At 43.3% G+C, this 20469-nt stretch overlaps 1 protein-coding gene across 1 annotated transcript in view; it reads right to left on the reverse strand.

Annotated features, from left to right (window-relative positions):
- LOC126299319 (spermidine synthase) overlaps positions 1–20469 on the reverse strand; it is a 71809-nt gene that overhangs the window by 51005 nt on the left and 335 nt on the right. Inside the window, exons 2-3 of the mRNA XM_049991144.1 lie at positions 19754–19874; positions 19421–19667 (exon numbers count right to left, since the gene is read on the reverse strand). Coding sequence (XP_049847101.1) covers positions 19421–19667; positions 19754–19874 — 368 coding nt within the window. The remainder of the gene's footprint in view (positions 1–19420; positions 19668–19753; positions 19875–20469) is intronic.

Below are 20469 nucleotides of genomic sequence, written 5' to 3' on the forward strand. Positions count from 1 at the left end.
AGCGAGACAACACTAAGGCCCGATAAAGGTGGAGGAGAGTGGAACGGTCAGCACACCAAGAGGTGTGGGCAAGGAAGCGAAGGACGTTTAGTTTACGGAAACATCCTATCTTCAGGCGTCTGATATGAGGCAGCCAAGTGAGCTTGTTGTCGAAAAGAAGGCCAAGGAAACGAAACTGTGGGACCACAGGTAATCGTTGTGCATTGAGATAGAGCTCTGGATCGGGGTGGACTGTCACACGGCGACAAAAGTGGACCACTCGCGATTTTAAAGGAGAAAACTGAAATCCGTGTGAGATGGTCCATGCAGAGGCACACCGTACAGCACCCTGGAGCTGCCGCTCTGCAGCGGCCATCGAAGAGGAACTAACTCAAATGCAGAAATTATCCACATACAGAGCAGGAGTGACCAAAGGACCGACGGAGGCCACAAGTCCATCTATAGCAATGAGGAACAGAAGTACACTCAATACGGAACCCTGAGGGATGCCATTCTCCTGGGTTTGCGGAGAACTTAAAACTGTACCAACCCTAACCCTAAACGAACGATGAAACAAGAACTGGCGGATAAAAATCGGGAGTGGGCCCCGAAGACCCCACTCATGAAGTGTAAGTAAGATATGATGGCGCCAAGCCGTATCATAGGCCTTGCGAAGGTCGAAAAATACAGCAACCAAATGGCGGCGCTGGGAAAAGGCCTGCCGAACTGCGGATTCCAAGCGAAGTAAATGATCGATCGGAGACCGTCCCTCTCGGAAGCCACACTGGTAAGGGGACAACAGACGCCGAGATTCGAGGACCCAAGTGAGCCGACAGGCTACCATCCGTTCAAGTAACTTACAAACAACGTTCGTCAGACTAATTGGCCGATAGCTGTCGACGAACAGGGGGTTCTTACCAGGCTTAATGACGGGAACCACGATGCTATCCCTCCACTGAGAAGGGAAGTCACCCTGGAGCCAAATACGGTTAAATACCCGGAGAAGATGTCGCTGTTGTGGAGCACTGAGATGTTGAAGCAGTTGGTTATGAATGGAGTCTGGGCCAGGGGCCGTATCATGAGAAGAGGAGAGTGCGGAAAGAAGTTCCCATTCAGTAAAAGCGTCGTTGTATGATTCTGACTGGCTGGGGGTAAAACATAAGGCGGAAGCTTCGGCCCGCTGTTTCTGGGGAAGGAAAGCAGCCGGATAGGAGGCTGATGCCGACGCTGTTGCAAAATGGGTCGCAAGGTGTTCCGCGAGAATCAACGGGTCCGTGCAAAGGCCATCCGGGAGGTGAAGACCCGGGAGGGTAGACTGCCGATGGCAACCTTGGAGAGAGCGAAGTGTAGCCCATACCCGCGACAGAGGGACAGCAGAACCGAGGGAAGAAACAAAGTGTTCCCAACACATCCGTTTGCTCCGTTTGATTAAGTAACGGGCTTTTGCGCGAAGGCGTTTAAAGGTAATAAGATTGGCAACGGATGGATGCCTCTTAAGATGTTGCAAAGCTCGACGGCGATCACGGATGGCAACGGCAATGTCCGAACTCCACCAAGGGACCTGCCGGCGGCGAAATGGTCCAGATGAGCGCGGGATAGCAAGGCTAGCAGCGTGAACAATCGCGTCAGACATGTCACGTATGACATCATCAATACCATCCGACAATGAGGGAGAAAAAACGACCTGTGCAGTATACAGAGGCCAATTGGCACGTTGGAAGGACCAACGAGGTGATCTGTCCATGGGGGAGCGGGAAGGGAGCGAGAGAATCAACGGGAAGTGGTCACTATCGCAAAGGTCGTCGTGCGGTGACCATTTTAGGGAAGGGAGGAGGGAGGGAGAAGAGAGAGAAAGATCAATGGCAGAAAAGCTACCATGACCGGCACTGAAATGGGTAGGGGAGCCATCGTTAAGAAGGCACAAGTCGTGGTCGGTAATAAACTGGTCAATGAGATGACCCCGACTAGATGGAAATGCACTGCCCCACAAGGGATGATGTGCATTAAAATCGCCAAGTATAAGGAAGGGAGGAGGAAGTTGCTGAAGGAGGGCACTTAAGGAGGCAGGTGTAGGAGTTCTGTCAGGAGGGAGATACAGATTGCAAATTGTGACCCCAGAGTCCAGGTGGATCCTAACAGCAACTGCTTCCAATGTAGTTTGGAGAGGAATCCACGTGCAAACTCCGCCAGACGCCCGTAGGGGGCCGACCCGATTTCGACAGAAAGCACGGAAGCCACGGAGGGTTGGTGAGTGACCACCAGTAAAATGAGTTTCTTGTAGAACCACACAAGCCGCAGAGTAAAACGAAAGAAGGGATTGCAACTCCGGTAGGTGACGGTAATAGCCATTACAGTTCCATTGGATAGCCAAAGAACGATGAGTCAATTGGGGGGTGAACAGGCTAATGTCAGTCATGCCGGTGGGTCACCACCCGTCACCGACAAGGAGGGGGCGACATCCATGAATAACAGGTCAGAGACAGGTTGTGAAGATGGGGACGAGACCTCCGGCGACACCAGAGACTCCTTGTCCCGGGACTTGTGCTTCTTCTTTCTTTCTGTTTGGGATCGTGGAGGGCTGTGCAACAAAATGGAGCCAGCCACAGCAAGATCGGGAACAGAAAGAGAGCGGGCGATCTGGGGGCCCGCAGACCGTGGTTCTCATGGTGGCAGCAGACCTTTGGCCTGGAAGGTGCCGGGAAGGGGGATCCCGCGAGGGGCGCCCATGACCGGCAGACGCCGAAGAAGCAGGACACTTCTCCAGCCGGGGAGAGGAAGCGGTGCCCGGAGGGGATGGTGTGGGAACCGCAGGGGGAGGGGGGAGGAAAGGGGTTCGGGACTGGGGTAAGGAATGAGGAGGAGGGGGTGAAGATACTACTGAAGCATAACTAGTTGTCAGGGTCACTGGATGAAGGCGTGTATACTTTTTACGGGCCTCGGTATAGGTGAGACGATCAAGAGTCTTATACTCCTGTATCTTTTTCTCTTTCTGATACACTGGGCAATCCAGTGACCGTGAAGAATGATTCCCACGACAATTTACGCACACAGGAGGGGGAACACAGGAACTTCCCTCATGGAACGGATGTCCACAGTCACCACAGAGGGGGGCCTGCGAACAGCGCGAAGACATGTGGCCAAAACGCAAACACTTGAAACATCGCATAGGTGGTGGGATGTATGGCTTCACGTCACACCGATAGACCATAATCTTGACCTTCTCAGGGAGGGTGTCCCCTTCAAAGGCCAAGATAAAGGCACCAGTGTCAACGCGGTTGTCCTTCGGACCCCTCTGAACCCGCCGAACAAAGTGAACCCCCCGCCGGCTTAGATTGTCCCGAAGTTCCTCATCAGATTGAAGGAGGAGGTCTCTATGGAAAATTACACCTTGCACCATGTTCAAGGACTGGTGTGGGGTAATTGACACAGGAATCGTACCAAGATGGGTACAGGCACGGAGAGCTGCAGACTGGGTAGCTGAAGCAGTTTTAATCAACAGCGACCCAGACCGCATCTTGCTGATAGAGTCCACCTCGCCAAACTTGTCTTCGATGTGTTCAACAAAAAACATAGGTTTCGTATGAGTAAAAGTATCCCCATCAGTTCTGGCGCAAACCAGATAGCGAGGGAAAGGTTTCGCCCCCAGCCGACGAGCCTGGCCCTCCTCCCAGGGGGTAGCCACGGAAGGGAAGGCGGAAGGGGCAGAGGAAGCAGCACGTGAAGAATCTTTTCCAGTCAAAGAGACGGCCGGAGAACGGCCAGAGTTGTGGACTCTTATGCGTTTCATGAGCATAGTGTCCGCCCTGATACCACCCACTCCGATCAGGGGCTCTCCTCATGGGCGCCACCCAGCCACAGCAAGGGCCGTCTGGCACGGCGGCCATTGCTGGGAGTTCCGATGCTCCAGGACGACAAGCAACCACTCCTAGGCTTACATGAGGAGGTCACAGCTCAGGTATCAGACGTGTGATCCCTGTGTTTTCAGGGGGCTCAACCAAAAGGGTACATAGCGACCCCACCACATGGGCTGGCTACCGTGCTGGCTATGGACCCTAGCGTCAAACAACGACGTAAAGGAAACGATGGAATCAATGTTGATGGCACACGCCGGAGACACTAGGTAAGGTGCTCTTCCCCAAATGGCTCACACTACGGAAGAAAATTTAGTGATGGAGGTCAAACCCCAGAGGGGACCAGAGAATACCAAAAGGATGAAGGAATTACAGAACAAGGCCGAATTGCAAGGTCAACAGAACCAGGAGAATAGCAGGGCCAACATAAGGAGGGACACCATAAGTAGGGACACCAAGAGAGGGAGAGGAGAGGTCAGAGGGAAGGATGAAGGAAAGGAAAGGAGGGGAAGGGAAAGGAAATGCAGCCCGGAAAAAGAAGGAAGGCTGCAATAGCTCGGGGCCCCGTGCTCACCACGCACGTACTCACGAAAGGACCGCGAGCCCCCTGGGGGGTTGATGCGTGTTGTTCTTTGTTTGTTTGCTCTGGGCTGTTTGAGTCCATTACTGTATTTTCTTCTTCTGATGGCACATTATTATTATTATTATTATTATTATTATTATTATTGGGGTTTCCAGTAGCATCAACAGCACAATTGTTGGTGCCTTTATCCTCATAATCAATAAGCCAATAGAAGAGTTTTGTGAATAACATGTCTAAAGTGGGATCAAGAGCTGTGACTGTCACAAGAAATATCCTACAAAGATTGTCAACTTAGCTGTGAAGCAAATTGGGAAAGGATATCATGGAAAGGAAAGGTCATTCAGTGTGACAAATAACACAGATTTCACATATAGGGAGATACTATTTGAGATTTGGAGTTTATACCTGCACTGGGTTGAAGCTGGGCTGGACCTTTCCTAGTCACATTGCAAACAAGAAACTGACAGCAGAAGAGGAATAAGAGGCACAAGCTCTCTGCATATTCAATAATGAACCTTACAGCTGCCACATTAGATTCTGTGTCCTCTCCCTATTGAGTGATTTGAGCTTGTTTTCCAATTCTGGACTTACTTATTCTATTTCTATTATTTTTTGCAGTCATACAATGGTTTAACTTAAGAAATGTACCTTATACTCTTTGAAGAGGCTACTTCTGAAGAAACAAATTAGTACTCCAGCCTTCATTTTATTATCTCTCATTTCAGTGCCATCATGGTCAACATGTATGTGGAATGACAACTTTGTTACATTCATTGAGTTTGCACAGAACCAAAAATTTTAAGCTTCTTTGACAACTTAGCATGTAACATATCGCTTTTGAATTCAGTGAACATTCTTTGCATAGCTTGATTTATATTTACTTTGATTTCACTCAGCTTTTGTTGTTCAGCAAAGAATGGGCTGCTTTCTTACCACCTTTCTAATATTACTACTGAATAATCTGAATATCTCCCAGGGCACCAACTAATTTATAACATGGCCTACAATACAGAGCAGAATGTTTGATGATGACTGCTCAGGGATTTTTCAGTTTTCCTTTTGCATTTGATAAGCAGCAACAGTGACTAATGATTCAATAATAGAATATTCCAGTAAACCCTCAGTTCTTTTTAAATTTTTAAACTCCCATATATTAAACAGCTTCAATCATCTTCCTTTCTAAATGAGTTAATGTGTTGACTTAAAGTATGTAAGCGAGAAAAACTTTAGAAAAGGTTTGAAATTGTGCTTAAAGTTTGTTGGCGGCTGCTAAGAGCTGCTAATGCTTCCTTATTTCAACAGGAATATTTTGAACTTATGTACAAGGCCTTAAAACCAGATGGCATTGTTTGTTCGCAAGCGGGTACTGTGTGGGCAAATATAGAATGCCCAGCCAAGACAATGGATCACTGTAGGAATGTGTTTGAAACAGCAGCTTGTGCCACTGTATCAGTTCCTACATATCCAACTGGTGTTTGAGGAGACCGAACAGCTAAGGTCATCAGGCTCCTATTCACCCCTAGGACAAAAGCAATGTACGCAACCTGTGTGCAAATACAATAAATTCTATGTACATGTGTGAGAAAGTGATCTAAATGTTTGAGTAGCAAGTATCTGAGGAGGAATGGGATCCAGCCCGGTATTCACCTAGTGGGATGTGGGAAACCACTTGAAAACAACATATAGGCTGGCTGGCACACTGAATCCTAATCATTAATCCACCTGGAGGATTCGTTCCAGGGTCAGCATACCTCCTCTTCCCAGACGCAGCTGCATTAACACGTGCACCTACCTGGGTGGCTGGCAAGCGCTCTCATTGTCAAACACTGAATGACTATAGCCGGGAGGATTTGCATTCCATTTTTTAAAAAAAAGCAAGTTTTTCAAGTATTTCAATTTTTACTATGTTATATCTCATGAACTGTATGTCATACAATTTCATGATTTTACAGGCATATTCAGTGGTACATGTGGGTACTGTTTGCAAAGTGTGTTGCTAATAGAGTTAACAGTAAACGTAATCAATTAAAAGTCATGCTGGCTGCTGATACTTTACTGCACGATCAGTGAAAATTTAGCAATCAATAAATCTTTTTTATTTTATCATTATGTGGGAAGTGTCAGTAAAAACAAGTTTTGAAAAGACAGTTACATGTAAGGTTCACTGCAAGTCTCTAAGTGCTCTCATTCTCAAATACTGGATTAAATTCTGAGTATTTGCATGCCATCAGTTACACTGTCTCAAGACAAACACACAGTTTCTAACTGTAATACTTGTCTTAAACTTTTAACAAAAGATATCTCTTAGCGAGTATTGTTTTGTTTTGTTTTGGGGCGCAAAAACAACTGGGGTCATACGTGCCCAAGCCAAACTATAGAACACGAAGACAGAGAGAAGTTAAGAAATGTCAATGCCAATTGACTTGAAAGAAGACAGCTAAAAACAGGAATATGGAGAAACAGCTACAAAAAGACACCATACAGAAAAGGAGGTCCCAACTAAAAATCAAATGGCCTTCTCCATATTACTTTGATGGATGAAACGTAAAACGCAGCCAACAGCCCGCACGTCATTTGCTAAAACGGCCAATAACTCAGACAGCAAACCCAAGTGGGAATGTAAACAGTTAAAAAAATGGGCATTCCACCAGGAAGTGGTGGACAGTTAAAACTTGGGCAGAATGTGTAAAAAGTGGTGGGGGAGTGCCACTTACCAAATGACAATTGGTAAAAAGGCAGTGCAATACACAACCTAGTTAAAATGACCTGCTCCCGGCGGGAGGGCAGAGAGGAGGTTGTCCAAGCTGCTGGGAGAGGCTTCATGATCCAGAGCTTATTCCCATGAAGGGAGGACCAATGGTGATGACAAAGGGACATCACCTCCTGACACACAGCAAGAGATCATTGGAGGGAATAGAAGAAATAGCGGGCAAGGTATGAGGTTGGGAACCTTGGTAGCAGTGTCAGCAGCTTCGTTTCCTGGCAGACCTACATGACCAGAAACCCAGATAAACTTCACAGTGGCTCACCAGAGTGAGCGAGTGACAGTTTTCCTGGACCTGTTGCACTAAGGAATGGACAGTGTACAGCGCACATAGACTTAGAAGGGTGCTGAGAGAGACTGCGCAGATGACACAATTGAAAAGTCTGTGTCGCCGGATATACTCTGTGGCCTGATGCACGGCGAAGAGCTCAGCTGTAAGTACTGACCAGTGATCTGGGAGCAGATACTGAAAGACATGGGCGCCAATGACAAAGGCACACCTGACACCAAGGTCACTCCGAGAACCATCAGTGTACACGAAGATACTATCACCAAGTTCCATGCAAGGTCGTGAAACTGAAGGCGATAGAGCGAGACTGGAGTAGTGTCCCTATGAAGTGAATAAGGGCCAAGATGAATACAGGCCACTTCATGAAGCCAAGGTGGTGAACGGTTCACACCCATCGGTGAGAAGTGGCAGGTAGTGTGAAGTTAAGCCACCAGAGCAAGTGCCAAAAGCGGACTCCAGGAGGTAACAGAAGAGGCATGCACCCAATACTGGCGATCAAAGGAATCATCGAAGGAGGCGGCATAGTATGGGTGGCCACACATGGCAGACAAAAGGAATGTGTGCCTACTGAGGAGAAAGTCACAGTGGTAGTTTAGCAGCTTCAGCGCACAGACTCATTCGGGCTAGTGTAAAAGGCGCCAGTGGCCAAAAGGATGCCAAGATGGTGGATAATATTAGATGGCATAAGAGGGACTGGCGTGCAGGCACATAAACAAAGCACACATAATCTAGTTTCAAAAGGAAAAGGGACCGGTACAAACTGTGGAGGGTGATTCGATCTGCACCCCAGGAAGTACTGTTGAGGGCAGCCAGGTAAGACACATGGGAGGACCAAGAGTTTCCTATTGAGCATGAGCCCCAGGAATTTCACAGTGTCAATGAATGGAAGAGCAACACGGCCAAGATGTAAAGATCGTGGGACAAACCAATAACGCAGCCAGAAATTCATATAGACAGTTTTGTTAGTGGAAAAATAAAAGCCATTGCCGATGCTCCAGGAGTAAAGAAGATGAAGACATTGCTAATGATGCCGCTCAATGACACAGGTCCATGGAGAACTGTATTAAACAGCAAAATCGTCAACAAAAAGGGCGCCGGAGATGCCTGGTGGGAGAAAGCCCATTATAAGGTTAATGGCAATAGCAAAGATGATGACACTCAAGACGGAATCCTGAGGCATGCCAGTTTCCTGGATAAAGGTGTCTAACAAGGTAGAACTCAGGCGCCTTGAAAACTCTGTCTTTTAAAAATTCCTCGGGGAAACAGGGCAAGCAGCCGCGGAAGCCCCACATGTAGAGTACAGAGGATACCAGTTCTCCAGCAGGTGTCTTAGGCTTTCTCCAAATCAAAAACATGGCCACAGTCTGGGATTTCCCCAGAAAACCTATCATGACATGGGTGGACAAAGTAAAGAGAATGGTGTGCTCGAAATCCACACTGTGCAGTCGATAGTTTACTACGAGACTCCAGTCACCATACCAGCCGGGAATGAATAATATGTTCCATCACCTTGCAAACACAGCTGGTAAGAGAGATGGGGCGGTAGCTAGAAGGAAGATTTATGTCCTTGCCGGGCTTAGGTATGGGTATGATGGTGGCTTCATGCCAACATTTGGGAAATGTGTCCTCTACCCAGATGTGGTTCTATGTATTAAGCAGAAAGTGCTTGCCTACAAGAGACAGGTGCTGCAACATCTGAATGTTGACAGCATCTGGACCTGGGGCAGAGGGTCGAGATGAACTGCGAGCATGATCTAGCTCGCTCATAGTAATCATCTTCACCGATGGAGGAGGGTAGGGTGATAGTGTGAAGAGCTCGGAATATCCACAAAATTGCGGCCCGAGGTGTTGGAGATAGGAACAGGGTCCACAATGACCGTCTGCTACTGTCAGACAAGAAATTGGCGAATGAATCTTGGTCACAGAGATCAGTCTGAGGTTGGTCCACACGACAGAGGAAGGAGTAGAGATGTTAAAAGAACTTATGAATGAATACAGCTAGTTTTTTTTGCCATCCTGAAGAATGTGATGGCGCGTTGCACACATCTGTTTATAATGAATGCAGTTAGCCATAGTAGGATGGCAGTTAGAAACTCAGATGGTATCTCTTCGTGTGCGAATGGCTTCGCAGCCTGCCTCAGTTGACCAAGGGACTGGGACACTAACGATAAATATGCCACCACCAGTGGTACTCAGTTTATCAGTACTTATTCCAGTCACAGGCAGAATTAAATATTTCACTGCTATTTACTTCTGCTTTCAAGCAACTTTCTATTCCTAGTATTATGCATGTGTTGCTGTCAACAAGTGTCAGCAACTCTGACATTACCATGAATGATTCTCTAGTTAAGTAACATTATATTTAAATTTACTTTTCTGATGTGCAGTGATATTCTCCTTCAAAACAACTGCAGGTGACATACACAAAGTTTTTATTGTACTTCACGTAACTCTTATCCAGTAAACAGAGGGGTACATTTAACTTTCAGAACTCTCATGTGAGACAACTCTTCTACCCTGATAGCTGCTAACCTGATACCATGGGTCACGATATTTGCACTCAAGATCATCTGTGTTTTACATCTTCCAGCCTGCTCCAAACCAGAATACCACAGTCCGATCTGGGGATGATTCTGCACATTTAGAACTTCACTTGTACCCCCTAAGCAAGACTAGCAACATAATTGCGTAGGATTCAGCGGCCAGAGTCAGTCGACAAAAAAGTTTTATGCATGTGGTACCGCATCATAAAGTATACAGGGAAATGGAGGGCACACTGGGGCACAGAGTATATCACAAGCCTACACATATAGGCAGGTATCTGCATCCCCAATCGTACCACCACCCAGCGCAGAACAACTCAGCCATCCATTCTTTCACAATCCGTGTGTTGCACCTAAGTGATGCTCAGAACGTAACACCAGAGCTTAAAAGGCTATGCACAATGTTTCTAGCCAATGGCTACAGCCATAAGTAGATCCACACAGCCTTGTCGATGAACACAAGCAGGAAATAGACAAACTGCAGCCAACAGTGCGCTTATCTTATGTGAAAAATGTTACTGATCGAATAGGCAAACAACTTCGCCGGGTTGGGGTGCAGCCTGTCTTCTATAGTGGTTGCAGGATCCAGGACATGCTAGGTTCCACTCAGGACAAGGTGCATGTATTACACAGTGCACAGTGAGGCCATCGAAATAGTTAAACACCCTAATAACATGAATAAGGAGGATGGACTCAGGCTTCCCCCCCATCTTGGCTGCCAGCAATCAGAGCCCAACAGACCGCACTGTCAACATGAGGCATGAGCACTACTGGTAACTGCGGCTGCACGGCTGACATCCAGCATTTGGTAAACAGCAGCCAACTTCTCATTTGCTGGCGAGCACCAATCATGGCGCATAACACAAGAGCCTATAGACAACAGAGGTTAGATTCTCCCTCCCCCGCAACCACCTATTAAAATTAAGTTCCCTTTCCTTCCTTAAGTGACCAATGAAACAAAATATCTTTTTAAAATTATGATGTAATGGCATTCACAGTGAACAGTAACAACAAAATATAAGGGACACTGCATAGCTAGAACACACCAGTAGACCCAGAAGAAGGCTGCTGCAACCATGGCCGAAACATTGGTTATTTCTCCAGCAGCAGTAGTTTTATACATTATGACGCGGTACCACACCCAGAAAACTTTTAAATCTAAAAATTAGCAACCTTTGCCATTTTGGCCAGCTGCCAGAAGGAACTGATGATGGCCTCTGAACATAGGCAACAGGCATCATTGGCACCAACAAATACCGTAACTTGCAAACCACTGCAAGCAGTACAGACAACATATGTCACCAGATTGTCCTCCACATCTTAAGATGACACCCCTAGCAAGTGTACCAAGTTCAAACTAGGCTACCTTCTTGATGTAGCTGTTATTTCCTGAAGGGGCCCCATCACCTGGAGCTACCAACAGCAAACAGCCTACCTTTCTCTCCATAAGTTCTGACCTAAGAGGAAAGTCAACCTCAATCCTACCCATGGAGGTGAGTTACTGGCCCCACCACTATTTCAGAACTTGTCAACATTTCGTATCTCTCAAACTTGAGTTTCTCCCAGCATACAATATGTTCAGACCACTTATGAAGATGTAGCTAGGTGATGTCTTTGACAACTACTGATATTTTAACAGGTGAACACTAATTTTCAAAGAAAAAATGCAGTGAGAGAGAGTTTTGCAAGAAAATTTAAATCCTTAGTAGGAGGAGCAAGAAAACAAACACACCCCTATGCCTCTACATGGCACCAGCTAGATGAGCAATGCTAGTGCTGCATTTTAGCAGATGGTTTGGGTGGGAGTTGTGTCAAATGGGGTGGGTAGAGGGGAGAGGGAGACAGGTTGGGGGTGGGTGGCTAGCAGCTCAGAAGGATGTAGGCAGTTTGCTGTTAAAGGGTGCAGAAATTATGAAACTTAAAATATGCACAAATGTATCATACTAAAATTTCTGCTCCCTTAACGACATATATGAATGAGTAAACGTGTAGAGTTATAGCATTATTTATGGGAATATTATATGATGATATTATGATACTGTTTTATGTTACATTATGATATTCTGCAGACTCATGTTTACTTTTGTATTTTAGATATTGGTTTCTGGTTTTGTGCACATTCTGTTTCAGGTATTCATTGGGCTATAGGCGGCACTGATTAGATTAGATTAGATTAGATTAATACTTGTTCCATAGATCATGAATACAACACTTCGTAATGATGTGGAACGTGTCAGGTTAATAAAAGATGTCTGTACAAGAAATTACATTACACAAAATATTGCATGACACTAATGATTAAGTTGGTTTTTTTTTTTTTACTTACTTTATATCTAAAAATTCAGCCAATGAGTAGAAGGAGTTGTCATCTAGAAATTCTTTTAATTTATTTTTAAATGTTAGTTGGCTATCTGTCAGGCTTTTGATGCTGTTTGGTAGGTGCCCAAAGACTTTTGTGGCAGCATAATTTACCCCTTTCTGTGCCAAAGTCAGATTTAACCCTGCATAGTGAAGATCATCCTTTCTCCTGGTGTTACAGGTATGCACACTGCTATTACTTTTGAATTGGGTTGGATTATTATCAACAAATTTCATAAGGGAATATATATACTGTGAGGTTACTGTGAGGATCCCTAGATCCTTAAATAGATGTCTGCAGGATGACCGTGGGTGGGCTCCAGCAATTATTCTGATTACACGTTTTTGTGCAATGAATACTTTTCTACTCAACGATGAATTACCCCAGAATATGATGCCATACGAAAGCAGTGAATGAAAGTAGGCATAGTAAGCTAATTTACTGAGATTCTTATCACCAAAATTTGCAATAACCCTAATAGCATACGTAGCTGAACTCAGACGTTTCAGCAGACCATCAATGTGTTGCTTCCAGTTTAACCTCTCATCAATGGACACACCTAAAAATTTTGAAAATTCTACCTTAGCTACAGACTTCTGTTCAAATTCTATATTTATTACTGGAGTTGTGCCATTTACTGTACGGAACTGTATATACTGTGTTTTATCAAAATTTAAAGAGAGTCCGTTTGCTGAGAACCACTTAATAATTTTGTGAAAAACATCATTTACAATTACATCACTTAGTTCTTGGTTTTTGGATGTTATTACTATACTTGTATCATCAGCAAAAAGAACTAACTTTGCATCTTCATCAATGTGGAATGGTAAGTCATTAATGTATATCAAGAACAGTAAAGGACCTAAGACCGAACCCTGTGGGACCCCGTGCTTGATAGCACCCCAGTTTGAGGAATCAGCTGTTTTAACATTACACGAACCACTTATTTCAACTTTCTGCATTCTTCCAGTTAAGTATGAATTAAACCATTTGTGCACTGCCCCACTCAAACCATAATGATTTAGCTTATCTAAAAGAATTCCATGATTTACACAATCAAAGGCCTTTGAGAGATCACAAAAAATACCAATGGGTGATGTCCGGTTATTCAGAGCATTTAATATTTGATCAGTGAAAGCATATATAGCATTTTCTGTTGAAAAGCCTTTCTGAAAACCAAACTGACATTTTGTTAGTACTTTATTTTTACAAATATGGGAGGCTACTCTTGAATACATTACTTTCTCAAAAATTTTTGATAGAGCTGTCAGAAGAGAGATTGGGCGGTAGTTGTTGACATCCGACATATCCCCCTTTTTATGCAATGGTTTTACAATGGCATATTTCAGTCTATCAGGGAAAACACCCTGCTCCAAAGAGCTATTACATACGTGGCTGAGAATTCTACTTATCTGTGGGGAACAAGCTTTAAGTACTTTGCTGGAAATGCCATCAATTCCGTAAGAGCTTTTACTTTTCAGTGAGTTTATTATTTTACTGATTTCAGAGGGAGAGGTTGGTGGAATTACAGCTGTTTCAAACTGTGCAGGTATGGCCTCTTCTATTAATAGCCTTGCCTCTTCTAGTGAAGATCTAGATCCTATTTTCTCCACAACATTTAAAAAATGATTATTCAAAATATTTTCAATTTCTGATTGTTTGTTAGTGCACTTGTCATTCAATTTTATTGCACTAAAGTCTTCCTGTGCTCTTGGTTGCCCTGTTTCCCTTTCAATAATATTCCAAATTGCTTTAATTTTATTATCAGAGTTACTGATCTCAGACATGATACACATGCTTCTGGACTTTTTAATAACTTTTCTTAGTACCGCACAATAGTTTTTATAATATTGAACAATTTCGGGGTCAGTACTGGGGTGCAACAGCCAATGTGACACCTGAGCAAGTGCAGACACACCCCACAGCTCCATGGAATACGCTGGATTCCTTGAACCCTAATGAACAATGCTGGAGATGAGAACATCGAACTTGGCTGTATATTTCAAGCAGTCTCTTGTCAGAAGTCTCTAGATAGACCTCTTCTGAAAGCACTGCAAAGGGACATCATATGTTGTGTGACCGAATCTGAAAATAAAGTAATTTGTTAATAAGAACTCCTGCCTACCAATTTAAGCAGAATGGAAAATAATCTGTGTGTGTCATGTACTATGCTCTGAGAACAGTACAAGAGTACTGCATGATCGTCACAGTAACAGTTTGACACAGTATCAAAAACAAATTCATATGGCACCCCCACAGTCACCTAGGAATGCAAAGGGAGGGGTGCCAGATGCATGGACTAGGTACACAATGCACAGTTATCAGAGCAGGTGGGGAGTGGTGCATGCTGTACGACACATAGATACATGGATTGGGAACAGGTGGCAGGACGGAGGAAGGGGAAACTGTTGCCTGGAGTGTAAGGGTATACAGTGAATAATCAGAGCTTCAGGTCAGGACAATTATGAGAGCAAAGTGTGTGTTGCAAGGATAACTCATCTGCATAATTCACACAATATGTTGGTTGAGGGAAGAACTTGGGTGGCATAGGTTGTGAAAAAAATGGGTCTAAGCACTCTGGGACTTAACATCTGAGGTAATCAGTCCCTAGGTCATGAAACAGCCATTGAAATTGAGCATTGTGCGCTCAATTGCATGTTGTGCCACCTCATGGTCAACTCTATTCTTGGCAACAAATTGGTAGTGGCCATTCATCAGGTGGACAGCATATTAGTAGTCATACTGACATACTGACATACTAAAAGGTATCAGATAGATTATATAATGGTAAGACAGAGATTTAGGAACCAGGTTTTAAGTTGTAAGACATTTCCAGGGGCAGATGTGGACTCTGACCACAATCTATTGGTTATGACCTGTACATTAAAACTGAAGAAACTGCAAAAATGTGGGAAATTAAGGAGATGGGACCTGGATAAACTGAAAGAACCAGAGGTTGTACAGAGTTTCAGAGAGAGAGCATAAGGGAACAATTGACAGGAATAGGGGAAAGAAATACAGTAGAAGAAGAATGGGTAGCTCTGAGGGATGTAGTAGTGAAGGCAGCAGAGGATAAAGTAGGTACAAAGACGAGGGCTGCTAGAAATCCTTGGGTAACAGAAGAAATATTGAATTTAATTGATGAAAGGAGAAAATATAAAAATGCAGTAAATGAAGCAGGCAAAAAGGAATACAAACGTCTCAAAAATGAGATCGACAGGAAGTGCAAAATGGCTAAACAGGGATGGCTAGAGGACAAATGTAAGGATGTAGAAGCTTATCTCACTAGGGGTAAGATAGATACTGCCTACAGGAAAATTAAAGAGACCTTTGGAGAGAAGAGAACCACGTGTATGAATATCAAGAGCTCAGATGGCAGCCCAGTTCTAAGCAAAGAAGGGAAGGCAGAAAGGTGGAAGGAGTATATAGAAGGTTTATACAAGGGCGATGTACTTGAGGACAATATTATGGAAATAGAAGAGGATGTAGATGAAGACGAAATGGGAGATACGATACTGCGTGAAGAGTTTGACAGAGCACTGAAAGACCTGAGTCTAAACAAGGCCCCCGGAGTAGACAACATTCCATTAGAACTACTGACGGCCTTGGGAGAGCCAGTCATGACAAAACTCTACCAGCTGGTGAGCAAGATGTACGAGACAGGCGAAATACCCTCAGACTTCAAGAAGAATATAATAATTCCAATCCCAAAGAAAGCAGGTGCTGACAGATGTGAAAATTACCGAACTATCAGTTTAATAAGCCACGGCTGCAAAATACTAACGCGAATTCTTTACAGACGAATGGAAAAACTGGTAGATGCAGACCTCGGGGAGGATCAGTTTGGATTCCGTCGAAATGTTGGAACACGTGAGGCAATACTGACCTTACGACTTATCTTAGAAGAAAGATTAAGAAAAGGCAAACCTACGTTTCTAGCATTTGTAGACTTAGAGAAAGCTTTTGACAATGTTGATTGGAATACTCTTTTTCAAATTCTAAAGGTGGCAGGGGTAAAATACAGGGACCGAAAGGCTATTTATAATTTGTACAGAAACCAGATGGCAGTTACAAGAGTCGAGGGGCATGAAAGGGAAGCAGTGGTTGGGAAAGGAGTGAGACAGGGTTGTAGCCTCTCCCCGATGTTATTCAATCTGTATATTGAGCAAGCAGTAAAGGAAACAAAAGAAAAATTTGGAGTAGGTATTAAAATTCATGGAGATGAAGTAAAAACTTTGAGGTTCGCCGATGACATTGTAATTCTGTCAGAGACGGCAAAGGACTTGGAAGTGCAGTTGAACGGAATGGACAGTGTCTTGAAAGGAGGATATAAGATGAACATTAACAAAAGCAAAACGAGGATAATGGAATGTAGTCAAATTAAATCGGGTGATGCTGAGGGAATTAGATTAGGAAATGAGACACTTAAAGTAGTAAAGGAGTTTTGCTATTTAGGAAGTAAAATAACTGATGATGGTCGAAGTAGAGAGGATATAAAATGTAGACTGGCAATGGCAAGGAAAGCGTTTCTGAAGAAGAGAAATTTGTTAACATCGAATATAGATTTATGTATCAGGAAGTCGTTTCTGAAAGTATTTGTTTGGAGTGCAGCCATGTATGGAAGTGAAACATGGACGATAACTAGTTTGGACAAGAAGAGAATAGAAGCTTTCGAAATGTGGTGCTACAGAAGAATACTGAAGATAAGGTGGATAGATCACGTAACTAATGAGGAGGTACTGAATAGGATTGGGGAGAAGAGAAGTTTGTGGCACAACTTGACTAGAAGAAGGGATCGGTTGGTAGGACATGTTTTGAGGCACCAAGGGATCACAAATTTAGCATTGGAGGGCAGCGTGGAGGGTAAAAATCGTAGAGGGAGACCGAGAGATGAGTACACTAAGCAGATTCAGAAGGATGTAGGTTGCAGTAGGTACTGGGAGATGAAGCAGCTTGCACAGGATAGAGTAGCATGGAGAGCTGCATCAAACCAGTCTCAGGACTGAAGACAACAACAACAACAACAACAACTGACATAAAAAGCTGTACAGTGCCTGCACGATCCGAGTTGGTAAATGACATGGTTGCTTTCACAGGTGGCCCGGACTCTGATGGAGCTACGATAGGCCTGTGACAGGACTGGAACAGGAAGTGCTGGGCAGGACTTGCACCTTGGTCTTCCATAGAGGTAGAATTCCACATCCAATCTGTCTTTTACAATACTCGCACTAGCAAAATGTGTCTTCAAGGTGGAGTACCTCAGCTGACAAACTTTCAGGGTCTGAGATTATGAGGGCCCTATTAGTCCAGGTAAAAAGTATACATTCATGCTGAACCGGATGGAGACAACTATCAGGCTGAAGGAAACATAGTTGTTTGAGTTTGCTTCCTATAAACAATATCCGAAACATAGCATCAACCTTACACTTGACCAAAAGATCACAATAATTCAGAAAACTGTGCAAATTCTCACTGCCAAGAAGCCAGCCAACAACAGTGTCATCTGAATCATCTAAAAAAGCTCCCCCCCCCCCCCCCCCCTCTACACACACACACACACACACACACACACACACACACACACAGTGAGGATTTAAATTTCCTTGTTAATTCTGTCTCAGTTTATTTATGCCTTGAAAACTGGTGAGGAGTTGAGGAGTTCACCTGTTGAAATGTTGGCAGTAGCCAAAGAAGACAGCTGCATTCCTCTTGTCTTAATCCTTCTTTTCTACTACAGCACAAAGGGGCGACCACTACAAGGATAAAGTAACAGTAGTGCTTGCAAAACACAATAAATAAGAAAAAAATTAATAAACAGTACTCAAAACAGAAATACACAGCTACAGTTAGTTTCCACACAGAAAAACTTAGTATAATGAATCAAATAAATGCTTTATACAAATAAAATACTATTGCTGTTGGCCACTAGTCACGATCTATGACTGGAGCACAATTATTTAGGACCCATACACATATAAAATGTCCAAAGTCTAATTACATGTCTTCAAATTTCTGTCAGTAACTGAATGTTAATGTAACACATCATTAATCAAAATCTGTGCTGCCCACCCCCCTTCCTCCATTTCCTCAAGTCATATTGCAGTACAGTTTGCCATATCACTGAATGAACTAAAGCAAGCACAGCCCAAAGATTAACTTGACAATTTCAATGCTTTGCCATGGATTCACCTACTGAATGTGGGATGCACTTTTATTCAACTCACAAACCAGTTCTCCCAGTCAGTTATAGCCTTCTCTGGTACCACAGTGGGACTTGGAGTATTTCATACTATGAGACATATACAAAACCTTGAAAGAATTGAAAAATCATGTTAAATGCCAAGAAAGAAAGAGGGGGGGGGGGGGGGGGGGGACAGAGGTGCCACTGGAAAGCAAGTCTCAAACATTTTAACATACCAGTTGTGTATTTATGCTTTGTTCCATACATACCACAACTGATTAGTGTTTTTGTCATGGCACATTAGTTAATCAATTGAATTTTGTATTTTGATTGTTAAAACTTGGACACACCTCATATAAAAACATTTGTTATTAACATCAGTAAACCGAAAAGAAGTGGTTCTGACATTTTCTTTGTACAACAGAGCATTGATAAATATTTAGTGGAAAACTTAACCCGAAAGATGATCCTTAAAATTCAACATGGCTAAAATACATCCAAAAATTAATCACCACAAGCTGTGGTGTAGTTGAAATGCTATTATGATTTGTGAGATATTTGTTGCACAGCATGCCTCCTTACAAATTACCAAAAGACATTAAAATCTGAAGAACTTTTACAGGCACAATTCAGACCTTTTATAATAAAATATTATTATAAATAAAATTTCCACAACACAGAGTGAGAAGGTACACCACACAAATACATGACTGATGTTTTTGCCTTATAATGAGTAAATTTAGCAATCCTCCATTAAATACACAAAGCTAAACACCGCAATGTGTATTACCCACTGAGGTCATGCACAACTGCAGTTCACATATAAAATACACATGAATACCTGAAGTAGTTATTTCAATATATAACATACCCACAGGGTCAGAAGAATCAGTTATTATGATATCAAACTCTTCTTCATGGTCTGCCATAAATTTAAATCCATCACCAATGTGTATTTTTAGTTTTGGATGAGACAGGCCTTGCCCCATGAAAGGCAAAAATTGCTTGGATACCTCTAAAACCTTAGGGTCTATTTCAACTTGGACGATCGACTCTACAGAAGGATGCTTGGCAACTTCTCGTGCCACACCTCCATCTCCACCACCAACGATCAAAACCTAGAGCAAACACACAAGTTAAAAGAACTAAGTTTGTGGAAAAAGAAAGAAGGAAAAGATCGTAATCACATCTCAGTGACAAATACCTTTTTAGGGGATACGTGACTGCACAGTGGTAGAAATGCAATCATTTCCTGATATGCAAACTCATCAAACTCCGTGCACTGGATAATGCCATCCAGTATAAGGGCTCGGCCATGGGACTTCCTACAAGTGACAAATGTCAAACATAAAATTGAACACAATCTAAGAGCTGAAAACAAACAGATTTGACCTGAGCAAAACACAGATGCAAAAGTGCAGGTTGCAATGATGGGAGAACTCCGAGCACTGCATAATGTTAAAGAAAAAACAGGTTTTTGGATGAATTTTATACTTTCTTTTTTTGTGCCGCCTTGCCTACATTTTTGCAGAACAGGGTGTTGCACATCTTTTTGCTATATTCAAATGTGTCTGAATTTATAGAATAACGCACCAAGATTCAACACGTGTTATACCAAATAAAAATATGATATTATTAGTAGCAGCTGGTGGTTTCCAGAGCCATTGCATGACAACTTTCTAAATATTTACTTTAAAATCGTACTAGTGTTTGTGCTCAAAAAACACGACATAACTGTGCCGAGAATATTCCTTGTCTTCACGGAGTTTACTTTTTTTTTGGTACCATTCTGAATAAAATGATACAGAATTCAATGCATCTCTGGTAAAGAGTTCGAAGAACTCATTGTGCAAGCGATAACAATTTATAACTATCAAAATACAAGGTGGCGACACTTTTTAAACTTAAATAAATGTCTAA

Source organism: Schistocerca gregaria, chromosome X (assembly GCF_023897955.1).
Source record: "Schistocerca gregaria isolate iqSchGreg1 chromosome X, iqSchGreg1.2, whole genome shotgun sequence".
Taxonomy (NCBI): domain Eukaryota; kingdom Metazoa; phylum Arthropoda; class Insecta; order Orthoptera; family Acrididae; genus Schistocerca; species Schistocerca gregaria.